The sequence below is a fragment of the Aspergillus aculeatus genome (assembly GCF_001890905.1).
Source record: "Aspergillus aculeatus ATCC 16872 unplaced genomic scaffold ASPACscaffold_1, whole genome shotgun sequence".
Taxonomy (NCBI): Eukaryota; Fungi; Ascomycota; class Eurotiomycetes; order Eurotiales; family Aspergillaceae; genus Aspergillus; species Aspergillus aculeatus.
This window is the reverse complement of record NW_017962976.1, coordinates 199,839-225,955: the sequence shown is the minus strand read 5'-3', so window position 1 is coordinate 225,955 and position 26,117 is coordinate 199,839. Positions and strand designations below refer to the sequence as shown.

Sequence of the window (26,117 nt, the reverse complement as noted above, 5' to 3'; positions counted from 1 at the left end):
ACCATGTGGATCTGGGAAGCCCTTCCCTTCCCTCGGATCTTATCTTGTGGTACGAGGGGGAGGTGTAGTTTATTTGGACGTCTGTTTGGGGCGTTACATACGGGTTTCGTATTGAATTTAACTTACCGTACACAAGACACCATATGCAGACATGGGCACATGGTATTGTACATTATGGCTTTTCCACACTGACTTACACTCTACTATACTTTCAGTTCAAACTGAGCATTGATTGTTGGGCTCGGTAATTTGGTTGGTTGGTTGGTTGCTTGGTGAGGGGAGCTGTACGTACTGTACAGCACACACATGCGTTGCTGCGCTGCGCTGCACATGTGTCTAATGTGTTCTTTGTGTCCTGTGCACTGTGCTATGTGCATGTGGATTGTGCACACCGCATGTCGGGAAAAATAAACACAGGGGACAAATGCAGAGCCACACCACACCGCATGTAGGGGAAAGAAATAAAGGGGAACCTGCTTTGCGCGATTGTTGGAATGGATGGCTAAATGTACAACACATATTGCAGCAGCAGCAGCAGCAGCAGCAGCAGCAGCAGCGTTTTTGCATCGGGCTGGTTTCTCCTGTCTACTTCATCAGTTGGAGGGTTGACAAGTCATCCTTGCATGCGCGGGTGGACCGCGCTGCCTTGCTGTCTTTTCGTTCTTTCGAATCTACTCTCCCCTAGTTCATGCGGGGATGGCTCTAATCGCGGATACCAGCCAAAACATTTATCTGGCCTACAGGCCTACAGACCAAAGACAACAGATCGTATCGTTGTATTCACGACTATCACAAGTCTAAGCAGTGTTTCAACTCCAGAACGGATCAAGTCCCGTCTTTCCCTTGCACTTGAAATCAAAGCAAAGCCGGGGAATCCATGTGTGTGTGTGCCGTCAAGAAAAGAAAAAAAATGAGTAAAATAACAGAATGACGTAAAACAACCGTATCATGCCATGCATTCAGAAAATAGAATCTCATAGGAAGATTAAATTAAAAATAGAAAGGGGAATCAGCAGAAAAGACCCTCCTTTTCCTCTTACGCGGAACCGAACTCCTTGATGTCGGTCTTCTTGCCGAGAAGGGCAAGGGGCACGATACCACTGACGTGCATCTCGGGGCCGTAGACGTGCATGTTGAGGCCAAGCTCCTCACCAACGGCCTTGATGTTCTTGAGACCCTCCTGGTAGTTGGGACCGGCACGACGAACCCAGATCTGGACCTTGTGCTCGTTGAGGACGGGGGCAACCTCGCGGAGGGCGCGGATGACACCCTTGAAGGTCGAGGCAACGTTGGTGAAGTTGGCAATACCACCACCGATGAAGAGAACCTTGCCCTCAGGGTGGATGGGGGCACGCAGCATCAGGTCGAGGATGGTGCGGGCGTAGTTGAAGGTCTGAGTCTCGGTGGGAGCACCGGAGTACTCACCGTAGTTGGCGAGCTCGCTGACGAAGCCAGCAGAGGCAATGGCATCGGCGTACACGACCGAGGCACCACCACCAGCAACCAGGGTCCAGACACGGCCGTTGGCGTTGAGGACGGTCAGCTTGAGGGAGGCACCGGTCTTGGCGTCCATCTCGGAGATGAACTTCTCCTCCTTGCTCAGCTCACGACCGAAAGGAGCGGGGAACTCCATAGGAGGGCCAGCATCGATGTTGACCTTCTCGCTCTTGATGACGGGCATGCCCAGGTTGGCGGGGCTGCGGGCAATGGCCCACTTGGTACCGCACTCGAACTCAGCGGTCTGGTCGAGCTTGGCAGCCAGATCGAGGAAGTGGACTTCAGCGGAGGTGGCATCCGCGTTGGGGATGACAACCAGAGGGTTGATCTCAAGGTAGGTGAACTGGCAGTCAACGTAGACGGCGTAGAGGCGGGAGATGAAGTCAACGAGGACGTTGTGGACACCCTTGGGGACCTTGCTCAGGAGAGTAGCAGCGATCTCCTCGTTGGAGGGGTAGTTCTTGAGGTTGACGGGGATGAGGAGCTTCTCAGCCTTAGCATCGACATCACCGACATCGACACCACCCTCGTGAGTGAAGAGGATCCAGTCACCCTGTTCTGAATTAGCATTCGAGCGGAAAGTGGCAAGCGGTTTGCGATCTTCCTTACCTCACGCACGGAGTGGATGTTGATGTAGTACTCAGTCTCCTGGGGATGAGGCACGAAAGGCTCAACCAGGAACTGACGGAGGTAGCCGGCCACGGTCTCGACCTGGATCTCCTTGCCAGCGCGAGCCTCAATCCACTCCCGAGCCTCAGCCCAGGTCTTGTTCAGGGCCAACAGGCCGCTCTTTCCACGTCTCTTGATCAATTGATCGGGCTTGGCCACGAACTTGGAGCCGGGGGTCAACAGCCACGGGTAGAGGACCTCAGCCTGGTCGAGAACGTCCTTGACGGACTCATCTTCGGGGAAGTAGAGGGAGGCGAGCTTGGGGGGAGGGTTGTGCGTAGAGGAAGGAGGGAGAGGAGTCGGCTTGATGACGGGGGCACGAGTAAGGTGGTAGTTGAGGATGGCCTTGCCATCAGCCTCGAGAATCGATTTGGCGGACATGATGATCGTAAGAGGAGGAGAGGGAGGATAGAATTAAACTGAAGTATGTGTAAGAGGCGGAGAACAACAACAACAACAACAATGGAGGATATAGAGGGTGTATATGGGAAGTCAACCCCGGATTAAGAATATACCTGATAATTGAGAGAGTAGGAGGAAGAGTCAAGAGGAAGAGGAGGAAGAGAGGAAGACCAGAGATATTTTTCGTAGGTTGGTAGGAATTATTACCAGATGCGAGATGTCACTGGAAATAGATCGGAGGGAGGAGGGGTGGGTTGAGGAGAGAGTAGGAGGGGGGGGGAGAGGGGACGTTCAAGTGGGCAAAAGAGGAAGAGTAAAAAAGAGGTCGGAGAGTGAGAAAATGAGAAAAAAAGGAACCAAACGGAAGCTGAGACGGGCGCCGATTAGTCGACTCGGTGATGATACTGAGTATGCAGTGTCCGATGAAAGGAGCAGGTGGAATAATAAACGGGGTGGTGGGTAGGGAATTTTTTCTGGACTGGCCGCCGCCAGAGTAGGAATTGGGATGGATAAGTGCATGGAATGATCGTCTCAAACGGACTTACCTCTGGTTTCCTGGAGCCAAAATGACCAAAACACGGTGATACCAGACGCTATTGTGGCCGATACCAGGAATACCAGGGGAGTTGTGGAAGTTGTTGAGATGCAGTGGAGCCTCCGTAAGAAAAAGCGGGCCGGGCGAAGACCCAGCCTGTCATCCTGGATTGGCGGGCGTTGGGGATCCTCGGGAGGGTCAATCCAGAGTATGAGAGTATTTTAGTCCCGCAGTATCTGCCCTACGCTGTAGCCTCAATACCACGCCCCCTAGAACTATGCAAAAGAATTTGTTGGGTACGTGGTCAATTTGTTGGCCATAGTCTCGTACGAAACCGGAAGCAATTGCAGCACGGTGGCCAGATGATTTCCCCAGAAAATGGTAGAGAACATCAGAACATCGAAACATAGAGAGAATGAGAATTCTACAATATACTGTACGGAGTACTGTCAATCGATATTGACATGCTGTACGATGATGTAATCAATTTCCCTAGGCTCTCACGGCCACGCTTCTGTTTCCCCAGTTTCTTCAAAAGTCCGCCGCGGTCGGTACCTGAGGCTGCCACTGGCTCCGATAAGATAAGGAAAGACTGCCGACTACGATGGAAATGAGGGGCAGAGCCGACAATACGGAGTGCTGCACAAGCAACAACAATAATAACAAAAACCTACGATCGACCCATCGGACTCAACGGTGCACCGTACATACCATCCCGAGTACTACTACTCACTGCCAAGTAGGCAGTTGCTCCTGCGATCAGATTCCAGATTCAATCTCCATCCTCCAATCCTTTACTTCCACCTCATACCGCTTGCTCAATCTTTCGGTGAGGGGTGAGGGGAGACAAAACAAACGCAATGATCCCAGCCAACTTACAGGCCTCGTGCATAGTCTACGTATCGGACCAGACCAATTCATCCCATCCATGTCCCTGGCCTCCAGTTTGCGGATCCCAGGCTCCACTCCGCTCTAACCCCCAACCAGGCTACCAGCTCAATGCTAGCACCTGAAATGAACGAAATGAACCAAGGGAGTTTCGGAAGACGGAATGGGTATCGGTCGATTTCTCGATGGCGGTGCACTATCGAGACAATCCGATGTTCCAATCATTGAATTTGGCGAGTTTCGCTTCGAACCCGCGGGATAGAAGATTCACGAGTACTTCAGATACTGACTGGAAACTCCGTACTTTGTCGCTGTTGCTGACGGGATTACTGCGGGAAGTCGAAGTCCTGATGACGGCGCGGTTGATACGAGTAAAGAGTAAAGAGGGATTCACCTGATGCCATAAACTCCGTACTCCGTTCCTATCGTAGAAGACTCCGAGGAGGAGGGGGGTGATGATGATGGTGATGACTGCTCTGTCGCATTCCAACCCCGGCAGTCAATGATAACAGAGTCGCATTCTCGAAGTATTCCGAATCTGTCGAGTACCTGTTCAAGTAGTGGATGACCCTATTGCTGCGCAACTCGGGTTTCCCCAACTGAACGGAGGCGGCTGTTTGAGCCAGAAAGAGCCAGAGTTGACGGAGTGACGGTTCGAACCGGCTTTCAGTACGGAACGTTACCAACTTTCCACCCCATTCATACCACCAGTGGTATTGTAAGTAATGGAGTTACGACGCCAGTACCCCATAATTCTTTACTCTCCCCCCCCCATCCCATCAAGCTCCCGATATCGTCCCCCTCCTCCAGCGCTTTATTTTTTATTTTAATTTTTTTTAGAAACTTGCATTTTTTTTTTGTTTTTCACCCATCATCCGCCTCTTCCCCATCAGTCCATTCATCTGTCTCGCCGATTCTCGTTTCTCCATCTCCTTGATTGCATTACTCTCTTCCTGTTCCCTTCCCTTTTGTTCCCCTCCTCATCCTCCTCCGTCAGGTCGCGACATTTGGTGTGACTTCTCTTCCTCCTACTCCTCCTTCCTCTATACCACTCATACCTACATATTAATATCCCTTCCTCTTCCTTAATTCTATTTCCCCATCAGTCCAAGCTCTGTTGACAGGTAAGCATCTCCCCTCCATTGTCTCCAATGCCCGTCTATTCGACTCCCTCGATCTGGTGCCATCTCACCCACTATGCTATACCTATACCACAGTGCTGACCGACAATCGAATTCGCAGAGTATCAGCCATCATGCCTAACGGTGCTCCTTTGATCAACACTGCCAACGGCGCCTCCGCCAACGACAACATCACCCGCTTCGACCCCCCCAGCCGTGTGCTTTCTCCCCTCAACCACACCCTCTTCCACAACAAGACGAGATGTTTCGTATAGTAAGTTCCACTTGATGGTTCATCCGTGGCTCGTCATTGACAATGGCCACAGTGGTATGCAGCCCCGGGCTGTCCAGGGTATGCTGGACTTCGACTTCATCTGCAAGCGTAGCACTCCCTCCGTCGCCGGTATCATCTACACTTTCGGTGGCCAGTTCGTCAGCAAGATGTACTGGGGTACCAGCGAGACTCTCCTCCCCGTCTACCAGGATGTCTCCAAGGCCATGGCCAAGCACCCCGACGTTGACACCGTCGTCAACTTCGCTTCTTCCCGTTCCGTCTACAGCTCTACCATGGAGCTCATGGAGTGCCCCCAGATCAAGAGCATTGCCATCATTGCTGAGGGTGTCCCCGAGAGAGTACGTTCGACTTGCTGAATCCGTATCAAGTGGGCCATTGAGACTAACGGTGTGGTAGCGTGCTCGTGAGATCCTCGTCACTGCCAAGGAGAAGGGCATCACCATCATCGGCCCTGCTACCGTCGGTGGTATCAAGCCCGGTGCTTTCAAGATCGGTAACACTGGTGGTATGATGGACAACATTGTTGCCTCCAAGCTCTACCGCAAGGGTTCCGTCGGTTACGTCTCCAAGTCCGGTGGTATGTCCAACGAGTTGAACAACATCATCTCCCAGAACACCGACGGTGTGTACGAGGGTGTTGCCATTGGTGGCGACCGTTACCCCGGTACCACTTTCATCGACCACCTTCTCCGTTACCAGGCCGAGCCTGAGTGCAAGATCCTCGTCCTCCTCGGTGAGGTCGGTGGTGTTGAGGAGTACCGTGTCATTGAGGCCGTCAAGAACGGCACCATCACCAAGCCCATTGTCGCCTGGGCCATCGGTACCTGCGCCAGCATGTTCAAGACTGAGGTTCAGTTCGGTCACGCCGGTGCTTCCGCCAACTCCGACCTGGAGACCGCCGTCGCCAAGAACAAGGCCATGCGTGAGGCTGGCATCCACGTCCCCGAGACCTTCGAGGAGCTTCCCCAGACTCTTGCCCAGGTCTACAACGAGCAGGTCCAGAAGGGCGTCATTGTGCCCCAGAAGGAGCCCGTTCCCCCCAAGATCCCCATCGACTACTCCTGGGCTCAGGAGCTCGGTCTCATCCGTAAGCCCGCTGCTTTCATCTCCACCATCTCCGACGACCGTGGCCAGGAGCTCCTGTATGCTGGTATGCCCATCTCCGATGTCTTCAAGGAGGACATTGGTATCGGTGGTGTCATGTCCCTCCTTTGGTTCCGTCGCCGCCTGCCTACCTACGCCAGCAAGTTCTTGGAGATGGTTCTCATGCTTACCGCTGATCACGGTCCTGCCGTCTCTGGTGCCATGAACACCATCATCACCACCCGTGCTGGTAAGGACCTGATCAGTGCCCTGGTCTCTGGTCTCCTGACCATTGGTTCCCGCTTCGGTGGTGCCCTGGACGGTGCTGCTGAGGAGTTCACCAAGGCCTTCGACAAGGGCATGAGCCCCCGTGACTTCGTCGACACCATGCGCAAGGAGAACAAGCTGAGTATGTGAGCCTTGTTTCGCTGACTGGAGACATTTTTACTGACTTCCTTTTAGTCCCCGGTATTGGTCACCGTATCAAGTCCCGCAACAACCCCGATCTCCGTGTCGAGCTGGTCAAGGAGTACGTCAAGAAGAACTTCCCCAGCACCAAGCTCCTCGACTACGCGCTTGCCGTCGAGAGCGTCACCACCTCCAAGAAGGACAACCTGATCCTCAACGTCGACGGCTGCATTGCTGTCTGCTTCGTTGATCTCATGCGCCACTGCGGTGCCTTCTCCCCCGAGGAGACCGAGGACTACATGAAGATGGGTGTCCTCAACGGTCTCTTCGTCCTTGGTCGCTCGATTGGTCTCATTGCCCACTACCTCGACCAGAAGAGACTGCGCACCGGTCTCTACCGCCACCCCTGGGACGACATCACCTACCTCCTCCCCGCCCTCCAGAAGGGTGGCTCGGAAGGCCGTGTTGAGGTCTCCGTCTAATTTCCTACCATCCCCTTTTAATATACTTGCATTTCATGACCTAGTCATAAAATCCGTCCCAGCTGACGTCGGAGTTATGATGGCTTGTTTTTCTCTTTTCTGCATTGGCTTGGTTCACTTCATACCTCTTCCTTTCCAACTTACAATCTGTAGTGGCACGTGTGGCATGACTAGCTGATAAGGTTGATGAATTTAACGCGATGATTCAGACAAGGTGCTTTTCATAGAATAATCAATCGTAAATTATGATTCTGAATTGACTTTTAGACACGAATATTCCAATCTTAAAATGAACATTACTGAGATAATTCAACAGCTAAATGCATCTCCGATGGTGGTAATTTTGGCGGGGACTGGAGTCCGGCGCCCCACATGCCAGGCCGAACATGCCCGGCAGAAAATCAATCCCATCACCGCCAACAGGTTCATCATCGGTCCAGAGCTTCAACCATAGCTTCGAGGTTTTGACGCGCAAGAAACCTCGATCCCATTGAACAAACAAAGAGGTCTACTGTCACACTCAAGCACAACTACGTGACGCCAGCCTCGTCCCTTTGAAGCCCAAACGCACACAACCTTCTCCAATCTCCATCGATCTACGGTACCACCTCGAAACCACATCCCGTTCCTACCGCACCAAACTCCCCCCCCCTCCAGCTTCCCCAGAATGGTCCGCATCAAACACCGCTACCTCCTCCTCGACATCCTCTACCCGGACCCGACGACCTGGCCCCGCCCCAAGCCCGCCTCTGCATCGTCCTCATCGACCCCGCAACTCCAAATCCACGCGCCCACCTCCGACGCCCTGACGCCGAGCCTGCTGGCCAAACTGGTCCGCGAACAGGTCGCCGAGTTATTCGGCGATTGGGGCGTCGGCCGGCTGGGCGGAGCGGGTGCCGGTGGTGTTAGTGGTATGTCTTTCCCTAACCCCATATTTCCCTGGTTGTGATGGTGTTCGTGGGAGGGGATTGCTATGCTCCAAGCTAACCGTGTGTCTCTCTCTCTGTGTGTGCGGCAGTCAAATACCTTTCCCCGGCTACATCGACGGCGATTATCCGATGTCCTCGCGCGTCGTTCCGGTTGGTGTGGATGGCGTTGACGTGTTTGGAGGCGGTGCCGGAGATTGATAAAGCTGGAGGAGGACGGAATTTGACGAGACGGTGTGTTGTGCGCGTTGTGCGGGTGTCTGGGACGATGCGGAAGGCCGAGGAGGAGGCGATTCGGCGGGCGAGGAGGGAGATTTTGAAGGTGCGTGGGGGTGCTGCTGCTGATGATGATGGTATTTTGGAGGGGTTGGTGGGCGGGTTTGCGGAGGGGGTTTCGGGGGGCAACGGTGTTGGTGTTGAGGTGGATGATGTTATGGATGAGGATTTGAGTGATGATGGGATGTGAGGGTGTGCTTTTGGGAATGGTGGGCTGTACTGGACTTTGGCTTGCGGTTTTGATATATTAGAGATACCCTTATTATACAATGTAGAGATATATTTTTTTTGAAACACAAAAAGAAATGTCATGACTTTCGTATCACCTTCACCCCGCTGTTCGGTATCGAGCCTCGGCCCAAATCGCCGTATTCATCGTCGTCGTCGTCGTTGCCCGGGTGGTCTCCTCCTGCCGCCTGCTCGCGCGCTTTCGCCTCGGCCTCCAGTTGCTGGAGCTCATGCTCGTCGTACTGCTCCTTCGCGTCCAGCCACCGCTCCTGCACATCCCGCACATCCATCTGACCCAACCCCTCCCGCACCGCCACCTGCCAGACGGTGTCGTTGGCGCCCTCGGCGGGCCCAAACACATACCCACTGGCGCGGTCGATGGCATGCAACAGGTTCATCATGCTCTTCTTGTCCTCAACGGCGAGCGTCTCGAAGGCGACGAGCCCGAACTCCTCGACCAGGTCGACGATGGCCTGGTTGAGCGGGCCGAACTTCTCGTGCGCCAGGCGCGACGACTCGGCCTCCAGGTGCGGCAGCAGGTAGCTGAGGTCCTGCACCTCGGTGTAGTAGTCCAGGTTGAAGGGCAAGGGAGCGTAGTTGGCCAAGTTGTCGATCTTGGTGAGCACGTTCAGGTGCGGGAGGTCCATCTGCAGCATGGCGCGCAGCGAGAGGAGGAGGGCGGAGATGTACATCGAGGGGAGGGTGAGGTTGTAGGAGTCGATGAGGTGGATCACGATCATCTAGATTACGCTCGTGTTAGCTTTTTGGGGGGATTAGTGGGAATGGCGGCGCATACTCTATACCCTAGTTTCTGGATCTTGAAAAATATATTGCGCAGGGAGGAGTGGTGTGTGAAGATCTCGACTTGGCCGGGGCAGTCGAACAGGACGTAGTCATCTACATGTTTGAGAAATACCAGTATCAGTGCATTTGTGTCTCTATAGTAGGTTTTGGTTGCTTTGGGCTTGGTAGATCGGGATGGCGCGCATACCTCCGAGCTCCTTCAGCCCCTCCTCGAGGAACTCGAAGTTCTCCTCTAGCTCCTCCAGCGCATACAGCACGCCCCCGTTTGGTCCCAGCTGGTCCTCGCTCATGATATCCTCCAACGTCACCAGGTCGCGGACGTCCAGCGCACACGGATACGAGGTCTGGTCGTTCGCGGGGTCTAGGTTCACAATCGAGCATTTGCGGCCGATGGCCCCGAGGAACTGCTGCATGCCGTTGCAGTACGTCGACTTCCCGGCCCCTGGGGGCCCGATCACCAGCTGTGCGAACGGCATGATTGCTGCTTTCTCTCTGGCAGCTTTCCCCAGAAAATAAGGTCGATGACAATCGAAAGCGTGATGATGATGATGCAAATGGCGGGGGAGAATATTCCATGGAGGGCGGTAAGTGGCGACAGAAAACGGATCTGAAGGCGCTGCCGGGCGACGGAGCTTCGATGACGCCGGGACCGATCAACAATCGGTTATTTCGTTCGAAAGCTTTGAGATTCCTCAGCCAAGGGAATTTACAGAAAGTATCATGGCATCTAGTCAGTTTGCATCTCTCTGAGCTGACTGGGGTCTGGGACAGCTCGTGCTAACTAGCCTGCAGATCAATTCGTCGTCGCGTCCCCGCCTACGGATGCTATATCCGCGCTCAAGTTCTCGCCCAACCCCGACTCCACGCGCATCGTTGTCTCGTCGTGGGACAAGAACGTCTACCTGTACGATCTCCGGGATGAGAATGGGGCGGTAGGGGAGGGCAAACTGCTGCAGAAGTTCGAGCATCGCGCGCCGCTGCTGGATGTGTGCTTTGGCGCAACGGAGGATGAGATCTACACGGCCGGGCTGGATTGGGATGTGCGGAAGTGAGTTACGCCCTTTGGATTTTGAAAGTGATACTTCGTTGTCGCGGCTTCCCTTCTTGCCCTACTCAGGTCTACTGATAACCGAACAGAATCGACGTCGCCTCGTCCACGCAGACCGTCCTCAGCACGCACGAGGCCGGCGTCCGCAGCGTCGTCTACAGCCGGGACCACCACCTCGTAATATCGGCCTCGTGGGACTGCACGCTGCATGTGCACCTGACCAACGACCCCGCCACGCTCCCCGCCGTCATCCCCCTCCCCTCCAAGCCGTTCTCCATGTCGCTGACGGCCACGAAACTCGTCGTCGCCATGGCGTCGCGCGCGCTGCACATCTACGACCTGAAGGCGCTGGCCCTCCTCACCGCCCAGTCGGAGGGCTCGGCCCCCGGCGCGCTGAACAAGGTGGAGGTCGAGCCCTGGCAGCGCCGCGAAAGCAGCCTGAAGTTTATGACCCGGTGCGTCGCCTGTATGCCCGACGATGCCGGCTACGCCTCCTCCAGCATCGAGGGCCGCGTCGCCGTCGAGTGGTTCGACCCCTCCGCCGAGTCCCAGGCCCGCAAGTACGCCTTCAAGTGCCATCGCCAGACCGCCGACGAGGTCGACATCGTCTACCCCGTCAACACCCTCGCCTTCCACCCCGTGCACGGCACGTTTGCCTCCGGCGGCGGCGACGGCGTCGTCGCCCTGTGGGACGGCATGGCCAAGCGCAGAATCCGCCAGTACCAGAAGCTGCCGTCCAGCGTGGCGGCCGTGGACTTCAGCGCCAATGGCAAGTACCTTGCCATTGCCATCAGCCCGGGCTTCGAGGATGGCAAGGAGGACGTGGCCGAGGGAACGGTCAAGATCTTCGTGCGCGAGCTGGGTGAGACGGAGGCCAAGGGCAAGGGCGCTAAATAAATACACCTTACCTTAAGCTTAAAACCTAAATCATGAAATCTATATCCTGTGATGACTGCACGCTGAATTCACTTCCAACAACAACCTGTCTATGGGCCGTACAGTTACTGGAGACTAGTCAGGTAAACGTAAAGTAGTCAACGATGCTAAATGTTCAAATGGTATCATTTTATATCTTCTCAATGGAGAGAATCGTCATACATGGGATGTTTACAGAGATCAACTTATGCGGCCGCCTTCCTGACGGAGACAGAACCGTCCGGCATACCGAAGTAGGCGGCAATGGGCTTCTGCCCGCCAACGCCGCCCAGGGCCCGAGCCTGCGGGCCCGTCAGGCCAGAGAAGATCCCGACGTCCAGGACACCGGGGATCTGCTTGATCGCTCGCGACAGGGCCTCGACCTCCCAGATGCCGTCCTTCCCGCTGCCTCCCTTGCCGGCCGCGACGTCGGACTGCGTCAACAGCGTCGGGAAGGGGGCGTCGATGATGTAGAAAGCCTGATCGGTTTTCAAAGGGCCTTGCTTGGGGTCGGTGTTCAGCCGGAGCGCGGGCTGGATGCTGCCGATCTCGCGGAGGGCCGTGAGGACGCGAGCGGCGGCGATCGGGGCGACTTCGATGGGGATGTACTTCCAGTTGGACAGGAGGCGCGATTGGAGTTTACGGGAGTCTGCGCGCGAGGGAAAAACACACATGAAGTCAGTGATTTGTGGCATCATCCATATGGGGTGTTTCCAAAGGGAAGGAAGGAAGGAAGGGGGACGACGCACCAGCAACGCAGATGAACTCCTTGGCCTGCAGAGCCACGATCTTCTCCTGGAAGAGACAAGCACCGCCGCCCTTGATCAGGTTGAGATCGTCGTCCACCTCGTCGGCGCCGTCGAAGGCTACGTCCAGCACCGTGCCTTCCGGGAGGGAGTCGAAGTCGACGGCCGTCAGCCCGGCCGACAGGATCAGCTGCTTGGACTGGAAGCCCGTGGGAACGTATTTGGTCGCGGAGGTGTCGACCCCGGACTCCTTGATGGCCTCGACCACGTAGACGATGGTCGACCCGCTGCCGATGCCGACGAACTTGGCGTCCTTGGGGTAGTGGTTCTCCACGGCCGCCTTGCCGGCGGCGCGCTTTGCGGTTTCGATGACGCTGACGCTGGCCATGGTGGAGTTCCGGCGATGCGAAGACGCGAAAAGGACGGTTGAGATGGGAGGTGGTGGGGAGGGACGGATGAAGCGTCTCCTAGATTGATAACAAGGATAATTGAGCAGCGTAGAAAGAGAAGAAGTCGACCGGGTTCTGCAGTTCGTATTAATGGTCCGGGCTAGACGGAGGCGGGGCTTAAAACTGCCAGATCGGGGGAGGGGAGGAAGAAAGAGGCTACTGCGGAATACGGACTGGACGGACCAGTGGTGCCCGCCGCCGGTGGGGTGGATGGAAAGGGCACTGCTGCCAGCATGTGGAAGAGTTTCTAGGGATTCTAGGGAACTTGTTGAGAGCTGCCAATTGGTGTGCCACTCACAGAATATTGTTGAAACTGCCCCGAGGAACTAACCCCGCCATACTAGCTGCCAATTGACACCTCCAAAGCTAAAAATGTTGTTCAATGGTGGCGTTGAGTCTGTTTTATTGCAAACGAGTAACTAAGGTATTGTTATGGAGAGTGACATTTTGGCCCGGCGGGGTTGTGTTTCGTCATAGTCATTTGTGCCTCAGGTGTAAAGTACTCCTGCCTGATCCGTGCGCGTTCATCACGTGTCAGCGTTGAGCAAGTGCTCCAACACTGCCAACAATGAACTACCTAGTACACATCACACATCACCAGCTACAGCCAGACTACAGAAGACCCCAGTGTTGGGTCTTAGCTCTCCGTTTCACAGAGGCTTGGTTGATACAGCTCGAGCCTCTCACCGCCTACACAATCTCGACTTAATTCAGCATTTTGTGAGCATTGTGAGCCGATCTGCTCCGCTTATCTGACGATAGCCCCTCATGACTGAAGCTTTCCCCGGTGCCCTGGTAGGGCCATCATCCAAGGAAAGGAAATATGACCGGCAGCTGCGGCTGTGGGCTGCAAGTGGCCAACAAGCGCTCGAGGAAGCACGTGTACTTCTAGTCAACTCCGATGGCCCATGGGGTAAACAGAGCACCGGCGTCTCCGGGGTAGTTGGAGTGGAGACCCTCAAGAACCTCGTGCTTCCTGGCATTGGCGGTTTTACCATCGTGGACCCTGCGGTGGTAACGGAGCCTGACCTTGGGGTCAACTTCTTCCTCGAGGAGGACAGTCTAGGGAAGTCTCGAGCCCAGGAGACTTGTCGCTTGCTGAAAGAACTAAACCCCGACGTAGAAGGAAACTTTGAATCCAAGGTATATTGCACCTGTAAGAAGGTCCCTATTCTCTCATGGTCCCAGTGCTAACGGCAATCACCCGGCAGCCGGTCACCGAGCTTCTGCAAGACCCTGAATTTCTACCACAATTCAAACTAGTACTGGTCTCAGGTCCGGCAAACAAGTCGACTCTGATCACTCTCAGCAGTGCTGCCAAAGCTCTTGGCATCCCCGTCCTGTATACGCGCTCAGTGGGTTTCTACTCCACCTTTTCTCTTCAGCTTCCAGCTGTTTTCCCCATAGTAGAGACACATCCGGACCCCGAAAGCACGCAGGATCTACGCTTGCTCAACCCCTGGCCGGAACTGGCAGCTACTCTGGCTAGCATTAGCAACCTGGAGACTCTGGACGATCATCAACATGGTCATGTACCTTACATCTTACTCTTGCTTCACTATCTGGAAAAGTGGAAGGAGACCCACGACGGAAATGTCCCCTCCAACTACAAAGAGAAAACCGCATTCAGAGATCTAGTGCGGTCTGGTGCCCGAACGGCCAATCCTGAAGGTGGCGAGGAGAATTATGATGAGGCCGTGGCCGCAGTCCTAAAATCACTGAACCCTTTCACTTTGCGGAGTTCAATCCGCGAGATCTTCGAGATGGAGGAGTGCAACAATCTGACCTCGGATTCGGCAGATTTCTGGCTCATCGCATCAGCTATCCGTGAATTCTACACGAAACACAATGTTCTTCCGCTGCCAGGCTCGTTGCCTGACATGAAAGCACAGTCAGCCGACTACGTGTCGCTGCAGAACATTTACAAGTCTAAGGCACGAAAAGATATGGCAGAGGTCGTTGGAGTCGTCCGGAGGCTTGAAGCAGAACTCAGCCCCCGACCCGCGCAGATTGCGGACAAGGATATTGAAGTCTTCTGTAAAAATGCGGCTCACATCAAGGCCATTCATGGTCGTGACCTTCCTCAATTGAACGGTGAGAAGTATACTGTGAAAGCCATCAAGAATGCTCTGGGTGACCCTGAGTCACTGGTCTCTGCTTTTCTCGGCTTCGAAATTCTTGATAGTATAATCACCGATATACAGAGCGGCAAGCAAGACGAGGCAGCGTTGGATTCCGCCCTCGCGTGGGAGGCAGGAGTGGATCGGGTGATTCAGTCCCTTACGTCGGAGGCCTCGGCAGCCATCAACGAGGATGCCAAAGAGCAAATTATTCAGAGAACTCAGGAGCTTCGGCGGACGCATGGCGGGGAATTGCACAATGTGTCTGCCCTCACAGGAGGGCTAGTCGCACAGGAGGCCCTCAAGGTTATAACCAGGCAGTATGTTCCCTTAGACAACACCTGCGTATTTGATGGGATTAAAAGCCGCAGCGAGATGTATAGACTCTGAACACCCCTTGTCAACCCTTGACAAGAGTCAATGCTATGGAATGAGACCACGAATAGCCTTTTATCCTGTCATTTACCGGCGCGGCCGCGCGTATAAGATGTCCAGAGCATAAGCCAGCGAGTCGGCCAAGTCGGCCAAGGCCAGCTCACTTCAACATGTCGACTCCGTAGTGGTGGAAGGAGCCGGACGAATCCTGATTATTATACCTCAAACATTCCTCCACGACTCCAGGCACAAAGGCCGAGCCTCGCGGATTCCCGCCATCATATTATCAGCTCTCCCCCTTGCAGACACTCCTTGATTGATCAACATGAGACCTGTATCTCCGTACATCCACTTTAGATTCTCTTTTCCCTCCGTCTGTTTCACTCTCGCTCTTTTTCTCCGTCTAGGTGTACGCTCAGGACTACGCTCAGGACGATTCGAAGAAAAAAGAAGAAAACGGTTGTTCTTACGTCATTCAACTGAAGGAGATTCTGAATAGATGTTTGTCTCAAATCGAGAACCGACATTAACAAAATGGTGCGGGATCTGTGTGGTTTGTGGTCAAACCAGGGGCAGCAGCAACCACCCAGATTTCTCAAGTGGAGGACATCCGATGCGTTCATCTGCTTCGTGGTTTGCTTCGCCGTCTTCACGGTACAGGACCCTTATCCAACCGTTTTCTGGTTATGTTTGCTGACGGTTGGCCATTTGACAGGATGTCTTCATGTATGGGTTGGTACGCTAGGACTCTGGGGCATTAGTGGCGGGGATTTCCCCGACAGTTTATATTAACCTTCCTTGCAGATTGTGCCCGTGGCCCCAACGGCCCTGCGCGATAGGGTTGGGATGTCCGACGCCGATGGTAAAGTCTTTTATGGAGATTCGACGGATTGCTCAAGCTTACCGTGACTCAGTTCAATCGTGGCAATCGACTTTGCTGTCTCTTTACGGAGTATCTTTGTTAGCAGTTTCACGTGGGTCTCTCCAATTCTTGAGCGCTTGTACGATACATACTGATTGATCCTCTCTTAGCCATCTGTGGGTACCTGGCCGACAAATTCCAGTCACGATGGTGGCCCTTTATTGGGGGCCTGGTGGTTCTCGCCGCCGCCACTGCTCTTCTCTGCGTCGGGACGAGTCTTGCTTTGTGGATTGTCGGGCGTCTCTTTCAAGGAGCGTCTGCCGCGGTTGTGTGGACTGTGGGAATTGCGCTGCTCGCTGATACAGTCGGGCAGGAATATATGGGCCAGGCGTTGGGATATCTGGGAATGGCGATGACCATAGGAACAATGACCGGCCCGCTCCTGGGAGGAGTCGTCTACGGTGCCGGGGGCTACTATGCTGTTTTTGGGATGTCGTTTGGCATAATCGCATTGGATGTCATCTTTCGACTCGCCATGATCGAGAGAAAGGACGCACTCAAGTGGCTGCAGGCCGATGGCCGACCGATTGTCCCGGCAGAGAAGCAAGGAAGTGGTAGCGACTTGGAAACTGCTGTTTCACCGGCGGCCTCTGAGGGCCTGAAAGGTCCCCCGCACGAGTGTCACGAGCAGGAGCGCTCCTCCTCCTCCGCCTCGACCGATGTTGTATCTGCGAAGAAACGGCCCAACACCATGCATACACTCCTCACCTCGGGCCGCATGATGACGAGCATGTGGGCGTATTTCATCCTCTCCCTCATCCTGACGGCCTTCGACAGCGTGCTGCCGCTGTTTGTCGAGCAGAAGTTCGGCTGGGGCCAAACCGGCCAAGGGCTCATCTTCATCGCGATCTCCGTGCCCCAGATCCTTGACCCCGTGGTGGGGTACATCATCGACAACTACGGCCAGACTCGACGGTACATGGCGACCGGGGGGTTTCTTATGGCGGTGCCGGCTTTGGCCTGTCTTCGCTTTGTGACCGAAAACACGGTGGGCCACAAAGTGCTCTTGTGTGCGCTGCTTGTCCTGATTGGGGTCGGCGTGTGCCTGATCATGTCCCCGGTTCTGGTGGAGGCGACCTACTACGTGCAGGACCGGGAGGCGGAGACGCCCGGGATCTTTGGGGAGGGAGGAGCCATTGCATTTGCGTACGGAGTGATCAACATGGCGTACGCGGTGGGGACGATCATCGGGCCCTTTTTCGCGGGCTTCATCAAGAACGGTGCCGGTTGGAGCACGTTGAGTTGGGCGTTGGCGTTGATGTCCGGGGTGACTGGCATTCCTACCTACATATGCCTGCGGGGCACTGTGCGCAACGGGGCTTCTTCCAAGGTCGAGTCGCCCTGATCCAGAGGGTAATGGTGGCTTCGTGCAGTGGTGGGATATGTGATATTTTGGGCGGTGTTTTGGGAGTTGATGCCTTAAATGACTATATACGAATTAGCTAGATTGGCTTGACTAAACTTGATATAATGATACTCACAGTGAAAATAAGATGGGCAGGTTATTGCCAACTTTGTTAGTATTGCGGCCAATGTTGATAGTGGTCCAGGGTGCTGCTCCTATTGCCCGTGATGAGGAATGAAGTGCGTAAGTTGGAGTAGTCGCCAGAGAGGGAGGGTGGAGGGAGGAGGAGGGTGGATCTCCCCGCAGAACCGGACCCACCACTGACTGCACCACCGGCACAATCTAAACATCGGGATTCCATAGCATTGCCATCAGCCGGACTACAGGGAGACAAGGTAGGTAGGTCCTGTACCAGACACAGCAAAATGAATGGTACATAAATTCCCCTACGGATGGCTACTAGTCCAGCTCGTCTCCCTCTTCTCCCCCCCATCCCTTCCACTACACCATTAGATCTCATCACCATGGCATCCCCACAGATCCACCACGCCAGCCTCCAAGCCACCTTTAACGGTATCGAACGAGAAATCGACGGTCTCCCCATCCACGAGTTCCGCGGTATCAAGTATGCCGACATCCCCGCGCGGTTCGAGCAAGCTCAGCCGCTGGAGAGTTTTGATGGCGCTGCCGTTGACGCTACGCGATACGGGTACTATTCTCTCTCCCCGCCCCTTTACTGTCTGTCTATACATGTTTCTGTTCCCAGCTAAAAAACCAATTCTCAGACCGAGATGTCCGCAGGCTGATGTCGACGTCCGACATCTCCTCCGCATCCCCGAGGATTTCGTGATTGAGAAAGAACCCGAGGATGAGTTTGAATGCCTGAACTTGAACATCACCGGGGCTCCTTTGGCCGCGTCTAGGGGACCGCTTCCGGTTCTGCTGTGGATCTATGGTAGGTGGCTCTTACTACCCAGAGGGGCTTTCTCATGTGGTTGGGAGAGGGGTTACTGATTGTGCTGCTGTTCTACAGGCGGATCACAGGCTGTGACGTTCTGTTCTGCTGCGTCAAGGATTTGCGGTAAGTTTTCTGGTGTCAGACTGGACTCCAGCTGTGAATGTTAACTGACTACGTGGGGCGGAGGGACTCAGATCCGATCAAGATTGTGGCTGACTCTATCAAGAGCGATCAGCCTGTTCTCTTTGTGTCGTGCAACTATCGGCTCAACATTTTCGGGTTCGGCGATGGGAAGGAGAAGAATCTCGCGCTCAAGGACCAGAAGTTGGCGATCGAATGGGTGCGGAGGAATATTGCTGCCTTCGGGGGTGATCCGGTATGTGCCTGGGAGGCCTGGTTTACATGAGAGAGGATTGTCGTTGATTGTCTCATGATCTAGGAAAACATTACGCTGGCTGGAGAGAGTGCTGGCGCGGTCTATGTGCACGCCCATCTGCTCACTGGCACTCCGGTGAAACGAGCGGTCCTCGCATCGGGATCCATCTGTCTCTCCAGTCCTCTGCCTTTGGAGAAAGGCCAGGGGCTGATTGCGACCTTGGAGGCCAAAGTTAAAGACCTGGGGCAGCCTTCTCTCCGTCACGCTTCGGTGGCGGCCATTGTCCAGGCAATAGAGGAGTGTAAGATGAACTCGTTCTGGCTCCAAGAAGACGAGAGCTTTGACGGGTGGGAGGCGACACCCGAGCTGGTGGAGGAAGTCATGATTGGAGATACAGAATACGAGGTGAGCGCGACAACTGTGGTATTGAGTCTTGACTAACCGCGACATTAGTCAGTCATCTGGAGGAACGGCATCGAGACGCTCGATGGGCCAACAATCGCGGCTGCTTTCGAGCAAGATCCCGCATGGGGAAACAAGCTGCGCAAACTATACCAGGTCGTGGCTGATCGCCCCACGGCTTGTAAATTGGGAGCACTGGATTTACTCCATGACACGCGTTACTCCCTGCCGGTGGAGGTCGTCTCCGACAGGCTCCAAGCGGCTGGCAAACGGGTCTACAAGTATGTCGTCGACCAGGTCAACCCTTGGCAGGCGTCTAGCCGAGCGCACCATGCCGTGGACCTTCTGTTCCTGTTTGGGGGCGTTGATCTCTCGTTCAACCGCGCGGCTGAAACCGTTGGTCGAGAGATGAGGGAGCGGTGGGTACGCTTTGCAAATGGCACACAGCCATGGTCCAAGGCACGACGCTTCGCCTTTGGACCGCTTGGAGAATGTCAGGAGATCAATGAGGAGCAATTCGCTGCCCGACGACGGGTGGAGCATTTGCGGGTGTTGCGAGAGGCGGGCATGGGGGTGTACATGCCCATTGTGTTTGGAGTGTCGGCGGGGAAAATTAGTCTCATGAATTGATCTTGATGATGTAGGGTATATACTCAGTACTCAGTAGTAGAAAAGGAGGAGATGGAGATTGAAACCGGCAATTCTGGGCTGTTTGGGGATCCGAGAAGGTGTTTTCCCCCACTGTTACTCAGATCTTACTCATGTGGGGTCACTCCACAAATGATCCCCAGCTTCCCTTCCACCTCCTCCTCTTCGGCAACAATTCTCCCTCGCGACATGCCGAACTCCATCTCTTGCCTGCTTGTGGCCTCACAACCTCCTTGTCCTCGCGCTCAGGTCAGCCAGCCACCCTGTCAACATTGCCCTCTGGTTTCCGGGATAGCCGGTGGTCTCAATAATTCGTTCATTGTTCACTGTTGCCGTGGCGCGGCCCTGACCCCACAAACTGAAGTATATCAGGATGGCTCGACGCCGGGGATCCATGCCTAACAATTGGCATTCGGTCTTTCAAGTCTATAGCAACAAACTATCTCTCTGATTCCTCTATCCTCGTTCTGTCTGTTCTGAACCTCCCTCATCATCTCAACATGCCTTCCACAAGCGATCTGTCAGATCCCCAAGAATACCAGAAGATATTCCACTGGGCAGAGACGCAAAAGGACGGCACGATCCCGTCGTTCAACACGCGACGGAATGATCCTTATGAGGTGTGTCACTACTCTGAGACAGTGTAGTTGTGCTAGCTCGATGCTAATCCATTCATAGTACCAAGCCGGGTTTGGCAACTCGTACGTTCAAATGTCTTCCCGCATCAGCAACTCAACAAGCTGATATAGCATACAGATTCGTCTCAGAGGCTGTCCCTGGCACCATTCCACAGGGCCAGAACAGTCCCCGCAATGTCCGCTTCGGGCTGTATGCGGAGCAGATCACGGCCAGCGCCTTCATCGCCCCCCGACACTGCAACAAGAAAGCCTGGCTGTATCGTGCTCGGCCGGCCGTGGCACACCAGGGATTCGTGAGTAAGCGAAAGCGTTGACAGACCAGACCACAGACTGACGCACAAATCAGACCAATCTCCCCGACAACAAAGACACAGAGGCGAACTTCCTCCCCATGAACCCCCGCGTCCACGTGTCGCCCACCCAGCTGGCCTGGTTCCCTTTCGACATTCCTAGCGGCGAGCAAGTGGACTTCGTCGACGGACTGAAGACTGTGGCCGGCTCGGGCGAGCCCACCCTCCGCGAGGGGCTGGCCACGCACGTCTACACGGCGAATGCCAACATGACGAAGAAGGCCTTTGTCAACTCCGACGGGGAGATGGTGATACTGCCCCAACAGGGCGCCCTGGACATCCAGACCGAGTTCGGGCCCTTGTTCGTGCAGCCGGGCGAGCTCGTGGTCATCCAGCGGGGCATCCGGTTCCGGGTGGAGCTGCCCGATGGGCCGTCGCGGGGATACATCCTCGAGATCTGGGGCAGTCAGTTCGAGCTGCCCGAGCTGGGCCCGCTGGGAGCGAACGGTCTGGCCAACGCGCGGGACTTCCTCGTGCCCACGGCCAAGTACGAGATCGCGCAGGAACCGTGGGAGATTGTGTACAAGCTCGGGGGGAAGTTCTTCAAAAGCACGCAGAACCACAGTCCGTTCGATGTCGTCGCCTGGCATGGTAACTATGTACGCTGCCTTGCCTCCTGCACAGAAAGGTGTAAAGGCACTAATACTTTGCAGGTCCCATACAAATACGACCTGACCAAATTCGTCAACGTCGGCTCCATCTCCGTCGACCATATCGACCCGTCCATTTTTTGTGTGCTGACGGCCAAATCGCGCGACCTCACCGCTCCCTTGGCGGATGTGCTTATCTTCTCCCCGCGCTGGGATGTCGCATCACGTATGCCCCTAACCTCTGTCTTCTTATTACCATTCAATCCTAATACTTCGGGCAGACACCTACCGCCCGCCGTACTACCACCGCAACGCCGCCTCGGAACTCATGGGCCTCCTCTACGGCGACTACGGCGGCCGCTCCGACGCCTTCCAGCCGGGCAGCGTCTCGTTCGAATGCGGGAGTAAGTGCCCCGTCTTTCTTTTTCCTACCTCCACTATTGTTTACCGATGAAACCCAGAGGGAATGTAACTAATATGAATGAAGTGGTTCCCCACGGCGTCGCCTACGAAGAATTCCAATCCGCCACCGCCACCGCGCCCCCGGCCATGCAGATCTCCCAGGCCTCCATGGCCTTCATGTTCGAGTCGAGCCGCCCCTTCACGATCACGGACTATGCCTGGACCAGCGAGAAGCGGCACGAGCATGAGCCGAAGATGTGGGATGATCTGGTCGATCATTTCTCCGAGCATACGGCGGAGGTGGAGGCGTTGTTGGCTGCTGCTGCTGCCCGGGGGGTGAAGGGGAGGGTTTGATTGCCGGTTGGTTGGTGGGTGATGGTCCGGGGTTGATGGGATTGTACATAGTGAATGAGTGAGTGCTCGAGTTGGGTGGTGTTAGCGACAATGTTGAGTTTTACCAGTTACCTATGGCTGGTGTAAGGTTGGTTGGGGTTAGGGGTTTGGAGAGAAGTAATGAGGCAATGAAGTATCTATTGCCTCAAAGGGACAGACATACAGCCCAGCGGGACAGGCGAGATGATACCGCTACCGCGGAGATATTCACAAGCATGGCGTTTGATGTGAAATGTAAAGTGTAACCTGGGAGGTACGTACCTCAACACAGTATGCGAACAGCAGACCTCAGCGAGCTAGTGCTGAACAACCTGTGTACTGTACCGACGCAATCGCATACGCACGCACATACACAAGACTCATCCACCCGCTTTCCAGAAATGGAAAAACCCTCCACACGGGAAGTCCGCCGCAGCCGGCATCAAAAAGCCCGAAGGGGTAAGTCAACTCACGGGCCAGGGTTACTAAGTAAGGTTCCCTCCTCATCTGTACATACAGTACACTACCGGACTATATGCAAGACGGGCATTATTTAACCTCGTGCGCGGGAAGCTTTACCCCCCCCCCCAGCAAACCCCCAGCTTCAACCCCATCGTTGCAGGTCCTGGCAGATATCGAACTGGACTAGACTAGACTAGACTAGACCAGACTAGACTTCATTGTAGCCAATAATGAGCTCGCGAGGTGGTACAGGCTAGTATAGTGCTTCCCAGCCTCCGCGGTTCCAGTTCTCTGACTTCGGTGCCGGAGCGGGGTGAAGTTGCTGCTGCTATAGAGTGGGAACCGAACCATATCACGGAATGGCAGAGTGGTGAGCTGTGAGCTTTGGAAAGCTGTGCGCGGGCGCGCGGGTGCTGCTGCTGCTGCTGCTGCTGCTGCTGCTGCTGCTGCTGCTGCTGATTTCTGCTTTGTGGTTTGTGGGAATGCTGGAAGGATTAAGGTCGATGGATGGGATTTGGTTGGAATGTACTGTACTGTAGAGAGTAAAGATGGAGCTGAGGGCGAAGCTATTGGATCTACGAGAAAGTAGTTACGTACGTACCTTGTGGCAGTGGCTGACCACCCACAGGCGGTGCTTTGTGCCTTGTAATGTTATGGCTCTACTCGTGATTGGGTACTTGGTAGCTCCGGAGTTGGATCTTGGGAAGTCAGGGGATTCTGACAGTAGCAGCAGAGTGTGCAGGTAGCCGCTCTGATCTCCTGGGAACCACTCCCCGCGAGGACGGGAGACTCGATGCTAAAACCCTACCCTCGATTGAAACTTTCATTCCTGGGTCCTCTTCTGAAGGAAAACAAACAAAATCCCCGTCAGATCTGTTAGACTCCGCCAGATCTATTAGACCTAAGCAAGGGAGCTACCGACTGGACCGTCTTCCAACCATGAGCGTCGTCCTTTGAAGTGGCACGGCAGAGACGACCAGCAGCCCCGCCAGAGCGACGGCCAAGTAGAAGGTCGAGCGCACGGCGAGGTCATACGAGAGGGCGACGGCCGCGACGTCCTGCGCCGGGATCTTGCCGCGCAGATCGGTGGCGCCCAGATGGATCACGGTTTGCGGGTCGAGGGCCGGCGCCGTGGCCTGCAGGGCGCGCGCGAGGCGGCGCAGGAAGACGGCCTGGGCGATGCTGATGAAGACGGCCTCGCCCAGGTCCTGCGAGAAGGTCATCAGGGCCATGCCGGCGGAGAGGTCACCGACGCTCAGCACCGCCTGCGCCGCGATGAAGGGGATGGACACGCTACTCCCGGCCCCGATCCCCAGCAGAATCAACGATGGAATCCACAGTCCCTTCGGGGTCGTCGGCGAGAATCGCGTCATCATGCTGATGCCGGCGGTCACGAGGAGGGCAGCTGGGATCATGATCGCGGTGTAGATCCCCGTCACGGACATGAAGCGTCCCGCTGCCATCGCTGATACGAGAACCGCGACCACCAGAGGTAAGGTGTTGATGCCTGACTGCAGGGCTGTGGCGCCCCGGACGGTCTGGAACCAGATCGCTAGCTGTGTATGTACCATGACTGTTTAGTTTGGGATCTTGTATGAGTGAAGGATAGAGGGAGATTTACATAGTATTGCACGATCGCGCGACACGCCGAGAGCGAGAGACTGAAGAGCGCCCCCGCCAGGATGACGCGTTTCTTGATGATACGTGGAGGTAGCATCGCGCTGTCCTGCTTCCAGTGCTGAATGAAGCAGAAGACCGCGAAGACGATGGGTGCGAGCACGAGGAGCACGATGATCCGGGCGTTGTTCCAGCTGTACGTCTCTCCGCCCCATTGCAAGGCGAGCAGCAGACAGAGTACGGCGGGGGCGAAGAAGAAACACCCCAGGAGGTCCAAATCTCGCAAGCGCTCGATCTACGATTTGCGATTGCCCGAGGGCATCTGCGGGAGCTTGAGCAGCAGGAGCATGGCGGTGGGTGCAGCAGCGGTCGGGAGGTTGATGTAGAAGCACCACCGCCAGGAGAGGGTGGAAGTCAATGCGCCCCCAATGATGGGCGCCGCGGCCATTGCGGTGTACTCGCTGGCGCTGATCACGCCGAGGTAGGCGGCCCGTTTCTGGAGCGGGGTGGACATGGCGACAATGCTGAGGGAGAAGTCCAGTGGCGTCAGTGCCTTCGGGGTTACTTGTGAGGCTGTCTTTCCTCCGAAGTAGACTTACACCATACACCCCTGGCTGATGCCCGAGAAGCCGAGTCCGGTAATGGCTCGTCCGATGATGAAGACCAGCGAGCTGGACGCGACCCCCCACACCAGAATCCCAGCCTCAAAGATGACCATATTCACGAGGAATACCCATTTGATCGCGTAGTTGTCGTAGAGCTTCCCCTGGGAGAGCTGGGACATGCATGAGGTCAAACGGAAGGCGGCATCGTACCAGCCCACGTCTGCCACTGAGCCGAATTCATCGGTGATGCTGGGGATGGCCGTGGTCAGAATCGTTGCATCCTAGCGAGAGGGTCAGTTTCGGACCTGGCTCAGAGACGAAGTTGCAGACGTACCAGTCCGACCAGAAACACACAGAGGGAGAGCGATATGCAAATCAGAAGCAATTGCAGGCCCTGGGCGTAGTTGTGCGTATCCTCTGCTTGTTGGTTTGAGGGGTCCTCGGAGCGGACGAGACCGTCTCGTCGCTTGTCTGGATCTTGCGGCGTCGGCTGCAGAGTGGCATCATCTCCGATTGGCGTAAGAGCGATTTGGGGCTCCATGAACAATAACAATGTCTAGCGGTGGGAAATGTAGTGCTCACGCTGCGAGAGGCAAAAATGGGACGAAACGAGAGAGAGAACACGGGAGATTGTCGTGCAGCTGCAGTGAGTAGATATAAACCAGTCAGTCCACGCCAACCGGTGTCAGCTCGGACTCCCATGCCCATGCATTAGCAAGGAACCTGATAAGATTAGCCCAGTGGCAAGCTGTCTCGTTCTGAGATCATCTCACTGGTACCGTCTAGGACGCTAGGAAGCGCAGTAGCAGGGATTATCAGGCTCCTGGCCCGTCCGGATCGATCACGACCCTGCCTGATTAAACTTCACACTGCTAGTCATCACTGGGGGATACCTCTATCAGCCAGACAGCAGAGCGAGTCCCTCAACCTCTCAATTCAGAGCAATAGCTGATGCAGCTTCCAGCCAGGAAGGAAGCACACCCACCGCAGCAAGCCCATATACTGCTTCCTTCTCATACTAGCTAGCCAGCGGTATCCTCTTGGTGTACGCACCGTCAAAACCTCACACCAAGGTGATAATGCCCGTAGCCACTCGTAAACAAGCACAACAAGCTCATTCACCTCCAACAACGCCATGTCCCAAAAGTCAAGTCCTGGATCGC

At 55.2% G+C, this 26,117-nt stretch overlaps 11 protein-coding genes across 11 annotated transcripts; 7 read left to right on the top strand and 4 right to left on the bottom strand.

Annotated features, from left to right (window-relative positions):
- Nucleotides 1–1,036: 1,036 nt before the first annotated feature.
- On the bottom strand, nucleotides 1,037–2,547 carry aclA (putative ATP citrate lyase subunit (Acl); the record flags this gene model as incomplete). Its single annotated transcript, XM_020202180.1, has 2 exons — nucleotides 1,037–2,050; nucleotides 2,107–2,547. The coding sequence occupies 2 exons, from the start codon at nucleotides 2,545–2,547 to the stop codon at nucleotides 1,037–1,039; spliced, it is 1,455 nt and encodes a 484-aa protein (XP_020060693.1).
- Nucleotides 2,548–5,077: 2,530 nt separating this feature from the next.
- On the top strand, nucleotides 5,078–7,652 carry ASPACDRAFT_108820 (putative ATP citrate lyase, subunit 1). The gene is made up of 5 exons (XM_020195327.1): nucleotides 5,078–5,115; nucleotides 5,234–5,386; nucleotides 5,439–5,745; nucleotides 5,804–6,899; nucleotides 6,953–7,652. Exons 2-5 carry the CDS (start codon nucleotides 5,247–5,249, stop codon nucleotides 7,378–7,380), a joined length of 1,971 nt encoding a protein of 656 aa, XP_020060692.1. The 5' UTR covers nucleotides 5,078–5,115; nucleotides 5,234–5,246; the 3' UTR covers nucleotides 7,381–7,652.
- A 395-nt stretch (nucleotides 7,653–8,047) lies between these two features.
- ASPACDRAFT_1851342 (Rpp14/Pop5 family protein) lies at nucleotides 8,048–8,835 on the top strand (the record flags this gene model as incomplete). Its single annotated transcript, XM_020197198.1, has 2 exons — nucleotides 8,048–8,291; nucleotides 8,399–8,835. 2 exons carry the CDS (start codon nucleotides 8,048–8,050, stop codon nucleotides 8,770–8,772), a joined length of 618 nt encoding a protein of 205 aa, XP_020060691.1. The 3' UTR covers nucleotides 8,773–8,835.
- A 55-nt stretch (nucleotides 8,836–8,890) lies between these two features.
- ASPACDRAFT_20777 (GTPase GPN2) lies at nucleotides 8,891–10,090 on the bottom strand (the record flags this gene model as incomplete). Its single annotated transcript, XM_020198973.1, has 3 exons — nucleotides 8,891–9,550; nucleotides 9,607–9,707; nucleotides 9,802–10,090. The coding sequence occupies 3 exons, from the start codon at nucleotides 10,088–10,090 to the stop codon at nucleotides 8,891–8,893; spliced, it is 1,050 nt and encodes a 349-aa protein (XP_020060690.1).
- Nucleotides 10,091–10,263: 173 nt separating this feature from the next.
- Nucleotides 10,264–11,633, top strand: ASPACDRAFT_1860913 (WD40 repeat domain-containing protein). Its single transcript, XM_020197776.1, has 3 exons — nucleotides 10,264–10,344; nucleotides 10,407–10,662; nucleotides 10,752–11,633. Exons 1-3 carry the CDS (start codon nucleotides 10,335–10,337, stop codon nucleotides 11,557–11,559), a joined length of 1,074 nt encoding a protein of 357 aa, XP_020060689.1. The 5' UTR covers nucleotides 10,264–10,334; the 3' UTR covers nucleotides 11,560–11,633.
- Nucleotides 11,634–11,665: 32 nt separating this feature from the next.
- On the bottom strand, nucleotides 11,666–12,765 carry ASPACDRAFT_73977 (ribose-5-phosphate isomerase RKI1). The gene is made up of 2 exons (XM_020204089.1): nucleotides 12,327–12,765; nucleotides 11,666–12,226 (listed from the first exon to the last, which is right to left on the bottom strand). The coding sequence occupies exons 1-2, from the start codon at nucleotides 12,709–12,711 to the stop codon at nucleotides 11,784–11,786; spliced, it is 828 nt and encodes a 275-aa protein (XP_020060688.1). The 5' UTR covers nucleotides 12,712–12,765; the 3' UTR covers nucleotides 11,666–11,783.
- Nucleotides 12,766–13,391: 626 nt separating this feature from the next.
- ASPACDRAFT_73976 (NEDD8-activating enzyme E1 regulatory subunit) lies at nucleotides 13,392–15,634 on the top strand. Its single transcript, XM_020204088.1, has 2 exons — nucleotides 13,392–13,915; nucleotides 13,984–15,634. The coding sequence occupies exons 1-2, from the start codon at nucleotides 13,541–13,543 to the stop codon at nucleotides 15,280–15,282; spliced, it is 1,674 nt and encodes a 557-aa protein (XP_020060687.1). The 5' UTR covers nucleotides 13,392–13,540; the 3' UTR covers nucleotides 15,283–15,634.
- Nucleotides 15,635–15,661: 27 nt separating this feature from the next.
- Nucleotides 15,662–17,674, top strand: ASPACDRAFT_73974 (MFS transporter). Its single transcript, XM_020204087.1, has 5 exons — nucleotides 15,662–15,921; nucleotides 15,983–16,003; nucleotides 16,072–16,129; nucleotides 16,182–16,241; nucleotides 16,300–17,674. Exons 1-5 carry the CDS (start codon nucleotides 15,802–15,804, stop codon nucleotides 17,532–17,534), a joined length of 1,494 nt encoding a protein of 497 aa, XP_020060686.1. The 5' UTR covers nucleotides 15,662–15,801; the 3' UTR covers nucleotides 17,535–17,674.
- Nucleotides 17,675–18,058: 384 nt separating this feature from the next.
- ASPACDRAFT_20809 (putative carboxylesterase) lies at nucleotides 18,059–19,900 on the top strand (the record flags this gene model as incomplete). The annotated part of the gene is made up of 6 exons (XM_020198975.1): nucleotides 18,059–18,243; nucleotides 18,320–18,489; nucleotides 18,568–18,615; nucleotides 18,687–18,868; nucleotides 18,932–19,273; nucleotides 19,322–19,900. 6 exons carry the CDS (start codon nucleotides 18,059–18,061, stop codon nucleotides 19,898–19,900), a joined length of 1,506 nt encoding a protein of 501 aa, XP_020060685.1.
- A 518-nt stretch (nucleotides 19,901–20,418) lies between these two features.
- ASPACDRAFT_20446 (putative homogentisate 1,2-dioxygenase) lies at nucleotides 20,419–22,252 on the top strand (the record flags this gene model as incomplete). The annotated part of the gene is made up of 7 exons (XM_020198946.1): nucleotides 20,419–20,538; nucleotides 20,597–20,619; nucleotides 20,675–20,849; nucleotides 20,903–21,505; nucleotides 21,560–21,722; nucleotides 21,778–21,900; nucleotides 21,984–22,252. 7 exons carry the CDS (start codon nucleotides 20,419–20,421, stop codon nucleotides 22,250–22,252), a joined length of 1,476 nt encoding a protein of 491 aa, XP_020060684.1.
- Nucleotides 22,253–23,646: 1,394 nt separating this feature from the next.
- Nucleotides 23,647–25,495, bottom strand: ASPACDRAFT_37903 (MDR family MFS transporter; the record flags this gene model as incomplete). Its single annotated transcript, XM_020200362.1, has 5 exons — nucleotides 23,647–24,288; nucleotides 24,354–24,543; nucleotides 24,649–24,873; nucleotides 24,949–25,235; nucleotides 25,289–25,495. 5 exons carry the CDS (start codon nucleotides 25,493–25,495, stop codon nucleotides 23,647–23,649), a joined length of 1,551 nt encoding a protein of 516 aa, XP_020060683.1.
- Nucleotides 25,496–26,117: the final 622 nt, after the last annotated feature.

Excerpts from the sequence above, each read along its gene's own strand:
- ASPACDRAFT_108820 (XM_020195327.1), top strand. The coding sequence starts at position 5,247 with ATGCCTAACGGTGCTCCTTTGATCAACACTGCCAACGGCGCCTCCGCC. Across the intron at positions 5,387-5,438 it reads AAGACGAGATGTTTCGTATA|TGGTATGCAGCCCCGGGCTG; the intron begins GTAAGTTCCACT and ends CAATGGCCACAG. Across the intron at positions 5,746-5,803 it reads CTGAGGGTGTCCCCGAGAGA|CGTGCTCGTGAGATCCTCGT; the intron begins GTACGTTCGACT and ends ACGGTGTGGTAG.
- ASPACDRAFT_1860913 (XM_020197776.1), top strand. Across the intron at positions 10,663-10,751 it reads CTGGATTGGGATGTGCGGAA|AATCGACGTCGCCTCGTCCA; the intron begins GTGAGTTACGCC and ends ATAACCGAACAG.
- ASPACDRAFT_73977 (XM_020204089.1), bottom strand. The coding sequence starts at position 12,711 with ATGGCCAGCGTCAGCGTCATCGAAACCGCAAAGCGCGCCGCCGGCAAG. Across the intron at positions 12,227-12,326 it reads GGAGTTCATCTGCGTTGCTG|ACTCCCGTAAACTCCAATCG; the intron begins GTGCGTCGTCCC and ends CCTCGCGCGCAG.
- ASPACDRAFT_73976 (XM_020204088.1), top strand. The coding sequence starts at position 13,541 with ATGACTGAAGCTTTCCCCGGTGCCCTGGTAGGGCCATCATCCAAGGAA. Across the intron at positions 13,916-13,983 it reads AAGGAAACTTTGAATCCAAG|CCGGTCACCGAGCTTCTGCA; the intron begins GTATATTGCACC and ends ATCACCCGGCAG.
- ASPACDRAFT_73974 (XM_020204087.1), top strand. The coding sequence starts at position 15,802 with ATGGTGCGGGATCTGTGTGGTTTGTGGTCAAACCAGGGGCAGCAGCAA. Across the intron at positions 16,130-16,181 it reads TGGGATGTCCGACGCCGATG|TTCAATCGTGGCAATCGACT; the intron begins GTAAAGTCTTTT and ends ACCGTGACTCAG. Across the intron at positions 16,242-16,299 it reads ATCTTTGTTAGCAGTTTCAC|CCATCTGTGGGTACCTGGCC; the intron begins GTGGGTCTCTCC and ends ATCCTCTCTTAG.